The sequence below is a fragment of the Oncorhynchus mykiss genome, chromosome 12 (genome assembly GCF_013265735.2).
Source record: "Oncorhynchus mykiss isolate Arlee chromosome 12, USDA_OmykA_1.1, whole genome shotgun sequence".
Lineage (NCBI taxonomy): Eukaryota > Metazoa > Chordata > Actinopteri > Salmoniformes > Salmonidae > Oncorhynchus > Oncorhynchus mykiss.
Window position 1 is genome coordinate 62,006,723 of NC_048576.1, and position 7,367 is coordinate 62,014,089.

Here is a 7,367-nt window from a genome sequence, read left to right on the forward strand (position 1 = left end):
AAATATGTTAGGTTTGCACCTTTATTACTGTGTATATTAATAAATATATTGAGTGAAGGTAACGTGAGTCAAGCATCTGGCATCTTCCTTTTGGAAATAAACAACCTGAAAGATGGTTCAACTTTAATACAAAAGAAATACAGAATCAGAAATGTGATTTTAATAATTAAATGGACTGATTTAATTAATTTTCACAAACACACACTCTTCAATCAAGCTGGAAACATCAGCCACGATGACATTATCCATTAGTTTTCTACTGCACCATTTGTATTAATCCCAATAAATACATTTAGGAAATATTCCTATTGCTAAAACACTTCAACTTTCACCATCCTTTCATGTCGTTCTGTGTTTGAAATGGTGCAGCCGATTCAGTAGTAGCTGATTAGTTCGCGCATTGACCTCCTCATGTGATGAGCTGCCCTGCATCTGTCAGGTGTGTGTTCAGGTGTACCCGCAGGCCGCTGGCCACAGTGAAACTCTTGGGACACTGGACACAGCGATAGGGTTTCTCCCCAGAGTGAGTCCGTTTGTGCTTCTTCATGGTGTCTCCGTCGCTGAAGGTCCTGTGGCAGTAGGGGCAGCTGTAGGGTCTCTCACCGGTGTGGATCCTATAATATATAAATAAGTTTTAAAAATCTATATAAAAATAATAGTATATAAATGGAGTGAAGAGACTTTAACCCAACACCTAGCAACCTCGTCAAGAGGTTTGGATTTTTGGGCGTAACGGCAAAGGTGTTGGATTGACAGTCGTTGGTCAGAGCTACCGCCTTGATTCGCTACAATATACAGTGAGCTACAAAACTATTGGGAGAGTGACACATTATTTGTTGTTTTGGCTCTGAACTCCAGCACTTGGGATTTGAAATCGACGCCACCTTACCGGCCACCCTAGACCCACTTCAGTTTGCATACCACCCCAACAGGTCCACAGATGACGCAATAGCCATCACACTGCCCTATCCCATCTGGACAAAAACTATACCTATGTAAGAATGCTGTTCATTGACTACAGCTCAGCATTCAATACCATAGTACCCTCCAAGCTCATCATCAAGCTGGAGGCCCTGGGTCTCAACCCCTCCCTGTGTATCTGGGTCACTGACTTTGACGGGTCGCCCCCAGGTGGTGAAGGTAAGGAAGCGACATCTCCACTTCGCTGACCCTCAACACTGGGGCCCTACAAGGGTGTGTGCACAGCCCTCTCCAGTACTCCCTGTTCACCCACGACTGCGTGGCCATGCACACCTCCAACTCAATCATCAAGTTTGAAGACGACACAACAGTAATGGGCTTGATCACAAACAACGACGAGACAGCCTACAGGGAGGAGGTGAGGGCACTCGGAGTGTGGTGTAAGGAAAACAACCTCTCACTCAACGTCAACAAAACAAAGGAGATGATCGTGGACTTCAGGAAACAGCAGAGGCTGAAAAAATTCACATCTGCTAACCATGTGTATGTGACCAATAAAATTTGATTTGATTTGAAATGATACAATGACTGAGGTTAAAGTGTAGACTGTCAGCTTTTAATTAGAGGGTATTTTCATCCATAATCGGGGGAACCGTTTAGAAATTACAGCACTTTTTGTACATAGTCCACCCCCATTTTAGGGGACCAAAAGTATTGGGACTAATTCACTTATATGAGTATTAAAGTAGTCAAAAGTTTAGTATGTGTGCCCCTATTCCTAGCATGCACTGATTACAGCAAGCTTGTGACTTTACAAACTTGTTGGATGGATTTGCTGTTGATTTTGGTTGTGTTTCAGATTATGTTTGTGCCCAATAGAAATGAATGGTAATGTAATGTGTTGGAGTCACTTTTATTATAAATAAGAATCGAATATGTTTCTAAACACTTCTACATTCATGTGGATGCTACCATGACTACGGATAGACCTGAATTATTCGTGAATAATGATGAGTGAGAAAGTTACAGATGCATAAATATAGTCATCATCATTCAGGACTATCCGTGGTCATGGTAACATTCACATTACTTCTACTCCTTTTGCCACGGGGCAAAGAGAAAACGGTTTATAGTTTTACAGCTAATTTCCTTCAATTCTACCCTTTTTGCCATGTGATGGAGATAATGGTTTTCAGTTTTAAAGTGCATTTCCTGCCATTCTACACATTTTGCCGTGACTTGTTAATGTGACTTGTTAATAATACCTGAGTGAGAGTGACTGACAAAATCAATGGGGGCCACCTGGAGGTCAGGACCCCCGGGCACGTGGTCGGTAGTCGGCCATGATTACTACACGTTTAGATCGCTTGCTAGACTCATTTAAAACAGCTAGCCGACATGGCTAATTGAGTGACGGTCAGTGATGACATAACAAGAGAAGAATTGCTGACGCACGTCCAAATTTCAAACTTGCACCTTGTGTGTTCGACTATTTTAACTCTCAATAGTAAGTTGAGTGCTTATGGTGCTTATGCCTGGAGCCGGCCCTGGTGATAGGGATGAACCAGGTAATCAACATTCAATGGAGGACACAGGGCTCCAACCTATATAGCCCATACTACCACACTTGCCCAATGCCCAGGCCCATGACCCAGCCACATTGTCAGTACTTAGCTTTTATGTAAAGATTGACAGCTGTTTAGAAAGATATTATATTCTTATTGACCAAAACATTTATTAACTCCAAAATGACACCATACATTATTTACCATTCATGTCTATTGGGCACAAAATCATCTGAAACAAAAATGAAAACGAACAGCAAACGCATCCAACACATTTGTAGAGTCACAAACTTGATGTAATCATTGCCTGCTAGAAATATGTGACTAAATACTAAGCTTTTGACTACTTTAATACACATAAGTGAATTTGTCCCGATACTTTTGGTCCCCTAAAATGGGGACTATGTACAAAAAGTGCTGTCCTTTCTAAACGGTTCACCCAATTAAAGCTGACAATTTAACATCATAGTGATTGTATCACTTCAAATCCAAAATGCTGCAGTACAGAGACAAAACAACTAAATGTGTCACTGTCCCAATACTTTTGGAGCTCACTGTATAATAACACAACATGTGAATGTATGCCAACCTCAGGTGCCGTCTCAGGTTGCCTCTCTGGGTAAAGCTCTTGGAGCACCAGGAGCAGCGGTGGGGCCTCTCCCCCGTGTGGATGCGGTGGTGGCGCCGCAGGTCAGCCGACTGGGCGAATGACTTACAGCACCAGTCACAGGCGTAGGGCTTCTTGTACTGGAGGTGGAGGTGGAGGCTGGCCGCCTGGCTGAAACTCTCCCCACAGCGGGTGCAGCGGTGTGGGCGTCCCTCCTGGTGGTCGGTGGGGGTGAAGTTGTTACTCTCGTCGTATGGCAACACCCTGTCCTTGGGCCCAGGCTCTGTTTCATACGTTTGCTGGTCATGTACGGGTGTGTTATGGAGCTTCGAGATGTCCATATCTGGAAGGTCTTTGAAGCCAGTGTCGCCTGAGAGTTCATGGTTGTGGGGTAGTCGTGTTATAGGACGACCTGTGTAGTCTGAACTGGATTGAGGTTCATGGTTGGTGAGGTTCACTGTGACGTCACATTCCTTGGGTTCCATTTTGATCCGTCCCTGGATTGGGTCGATGGGAGCGGACGTCTTTCCCTCTGTCCTAAGGACTGGCATTTCAGCCTTGGCTGCTTCAGTTGTTGTGGCACAGTGGGCATTGGAGGAGAACAGAGATGGGGCCAAGGACGAGGCGTTTCCAATACCCTTGGGTTCTGGGTCTGAGTTGTGCTCAGTCTTTGGGATTGCCTCCTCTGGACTGGGCTTCTCTTCTACTCTGACTGTTTCAGTGTGTCCCTGGTTTGGTCCTGTCAGACCCCCATCCTTACCCAATACTACCTGGCTCTGTGTCTGTAGCCCTCGTGTGTTGACCTGGCTCTGTGTCTGTAGCCCTCGTCTGTTGACCTGGCTCTGCTGCAGGGGCTCTGGGTCATGTTCCTGACTTGGGCTCTGGGTCATGTTCCACTCTTGCTCACAGAGCTGCTGCTGCCCAGAGAGAGAAAGGCTAGTGGATCCTGCATAGAAAGAGGGTGCAAATACAAAGTGCTGTCATTAAATAAGTATGACATTTAGTAGATATTTATGACATTGTAATTAATCATGCACTACTATTAGTTGTTCATTTTTGCTGCGAGGGATATTCGGAATTCGGGCACTTCTCGCGAGCCAACGTAACGTTACTGTCAATCGTCAACAGACAGACGTCACCCAAAGTAACTAACTAGTTGACAGGTTGCCAATTCATTTTTGCATGACCATTAAATTAGCATTATCCAACTAAATGTTCTCACGCCAGTCTGTCTCCGCCAAGAGTAGGATGTCCCGGAGCTGTCGCCGCAGGCTTTCATTTTGTCTCTTCGCGCTTTCGTTCTCTCTCTTCGTCCTAGCCGTCTCTTCTCGGTACTCGGCCACTGTGTCCCCGACCACGTCCAGAATCTCCCGCACCACTACCGTTAAACGTTCTGTCAGGTAAGCATTCAACAGCTGCAATTTGGTCATTTTAAAGACGTAAAATAGTGCAGAATAATGTCTCGTCTCTCTCTCAGCTGATGTTGTGATTTTATTCTTCGTTTGTTGGTAGTTGGGTGACTAGGAAGTGTGTATGTTGTTTTATCGCCACCTGCTGTTTGGGAAGTGAAATGTCTGTCTTGTTTATGTTGAGCCACAAGGGGGAAGTGCAACCATTTATAATTTCCTCTGAATCAGTAGTTTTATAACATGAACCCTCAATCCTGGTCCATCCCAACAACATCTGATTCAACTACTCAACTAACTTATCATTCAGCCCTTAATCAAAAGGTAGGTCTATGAACAGAAGCCCAAACACAAACAAGACTAAACAGACAGACCTATTGAAGCCAGCAGATACGCTACAGGACTGTTTTGCCAGCACAGACTGGAATGTGTTCTGGGATTCATCCAATGGCATTGAGGAGTATACCACCTCAGTCACCGGCTTTATCAATAAGTGCATCAACGACATAGTCCCAACAGTGACTGTACGTACATATCCCAATTACAGGCAACAATCGCACTGAGCTAAAGGCTAGAGCTGAGCAAGACCTTTATACAGGTCAACATTCACAAGGCCGCGGGGCCAGACGGATTAGCAGGACGTGTACTCAGAGCATGCGTGGACCAACTGCCAAGAGACTTCACTGACATCTTCTACCTCTCCCTGACCGAGTCTGTAATACCTACATGATTCAAGCACACCACCATAGTCCCTGTGCCCAAGAAAGCGAAGGTAACCTGCCTAAATGACTTCCGCCCCATAGCACTCACGTCAGTAGCCATGAAGTGCTTTGAAAGGCTGGTCATGGCTCACATCAACACCATCATCCCGGAAACCCTAGACCCACTCCGATTTGCATACCGCCTTAACCGATCCGAAGATGACGCAATCTCAATCGCTCTCCACACTGCTCTTTCCCACCTGGACAAAAGGAACACCTATGTGAGAATGCTGTTCATTGACTACAACTCAGTGTTCAACCCCATAGTGCCCATTAAATTCATCACTATATTAAGGACCCTGGGACTAAACACCTCCCTCTGCAAATGGATACTAGACTTCCTGACGTGCCACTCCCAGGTGGTAAGGGTATGCAACAACACGTCTGCCACGCTGATCCTCAACAAGGGGGCCCCTCAGGGGTGCGTGCTTAGTCTCCTCTTGTACTCCCGGTTCACCCACGACTTCGTGGCCAAGCACAACTCCAACACCATCATTAAGTTTGCTGACAACACAACAGTGGTAGGCCTGATCACCCACAACGATGAGACAGCCTATAGGGAGGAGGTCAGAGACCTGGCCGTGTGGTCCCAGGACAACAACCTCTCCCTCAACTTGAGCAAGACAAAGGTGATTATCGTGGACTGTAGGAAAAGGAGGGCCGAACACACCCCAATTCACATCGACGGGGCTGTAGTTCCTTGGTGTCCACATCACCAACAAACTATTATGGTCCAGATACACCAAGACAGTCGTAAAGAGGGCACAACAACTTATTTTCCCCCTCAGGAGACTGAAAACATTTGGCATGGGTCCCCAGATCCTCAAAAAGTTCTACAGCTGCACCATCGAGAGCATCCTGACCGGTTGCATCACCGCCTGGTATGGCAACTGCTCGGCATCCGGCCGTAAGGCGATACAGATGGTGTGTACGGCCCAGTACATCATTGGGGCCAAGCTTCCTGCCATCCAGGACCTATATACTAGGCGGTGTCAAAGACTTCAGTCACCCATGTCATAGACTGCTCTCTCTGCTACCGCACGGCAAGTGGTACCGAAGCGCCAAGTCCAGGTCCAAAAGATTCCATAACAACTTCTACCCCCAAGCCATAAGACTGCTGAATAATTTAATCAAATGGCGACCTGGACTATTTACATTAACCCCCCCCCCCCCCCCCCCCCTTTGTTTTTACACTGCTGCAACTCGCTGTTTATTATCTATGCATTGTGACTTTAACCCTACCTACTTGTATAAATTACCTCGACTAACCTCTACCCCCGCACATTGGCTCTACCCCTTGTATATAGCCTTGTTATTGTTATTTTATTGTGTTACTTTTGTTTCATTTTTTTGTAAATATTTTCCTAATTTATTGTCTTAAAACTGCATTGTTGGTTAAGAGCTTGTAAGTAAAGGCTTCAGGTCTCAGGAAAGGTTACTCATCACACTGGCGTAGTAGTAGGCATATTTAATGAAACTCAGGTGAATTACAGGTCAAGATGATTAAAGACGGGATCTCTTTATCTATGATAGAGAAATTGGCGTGCTCAGCTCGAACGTTTTGTCGTCCAAAAAAATGATTTGGGTGCTGGGTTCCAAAGGCTTATGCTGGAAGAAAGAAACGCATCTGTTTGTTTTGATCACTGCTGCTAAAATATAAGACATTTCAACTTACAGAATATTTCCTTTCTTCAAATATATCTCCTTATCTTTGCCACGCAGCATCGACATCAACTCTCTACTCCTCTGCAACTCTTCACTGGGTCAATTGCAGGCGGTGGCTCTCCTGGGAAAATGCAGGTAAGTACAAAGGAAAGTGTCTAGTGTCACCTGAGTGTCTAAGAAAGGTTAATAACAGTAGCTACATTTGAAGAAAAACACCCAAGAGAATTCAAACACTGGTAACTGCACAGAGTGAGCCACTGCCAGCCTAGGCCCTCCACCAAACCCCTTGCGACTGGGATTTGGTCGTCTGGGTTTGCATCCCAAATGGTACCCTATTCCATATTCACTGCTTTTGACCAGGGCCCAACGGCACTACATAGGGTGCCATTTGGGACGCATCCCAGGTCTGCCTCTAATCTTCCTGTGGTATCAACGTCAGGGC

General features: G+C 45.6%; 1 protein-coding gene across 1 annotated transcript; it reads right to left on the reverse strand.

Annotated features, from left to right (window-relative positions):
• Positions 1-112: 112 nt before the first annotated feature.
• Positions 113-4,617, reverse strand: LOC110537925 (zinc finger protein 681). The gene is made up of 3 exons (XM_021624393.2): positions 4,316-4,617; positions 3,076-4,039; positions 113-614 (listed from the first exon to the last, which is right to left on the reverse strand). The coding sequence occupies exons 1-3, from the start codon at positions 4,521-4,523 to the stop codon at positions 410-412; spliced, it is 1,377 nt and encodes a 458-aa protein (XP_021480068.2). The 5' UTR covers positions 4,524-4,617; the 3' UTR covers positions 113-409.
• Positions 4,618-7,367: the final 2,750 nt, after the last annotated feature.

Excerpts from the sequence above, each read along its gene's own strand:
- LOC110537925 (XM_021624393.2), bottom strand. The coding sequence starts at position 4,523 with ATGACCAAATTGCAGCTGTTGAATGCTTACCTGACAGAACGTTTAACG. Across the intron at positions 4,040-4,315 it reads CTTGGCGGAGACAGACTGGC|GATCCACTAGCCTTTCTCTC; the intron begins GTGAGAACATTT and ends CTTTCTATGCAG. Across the intron at positions 615-3,075 it reads AACCTGAGACGGCACCTGAG|GATCCACACCGGTGAGAGAC; the intron begins GTTGGCATACAT and ends TATATATTATAG.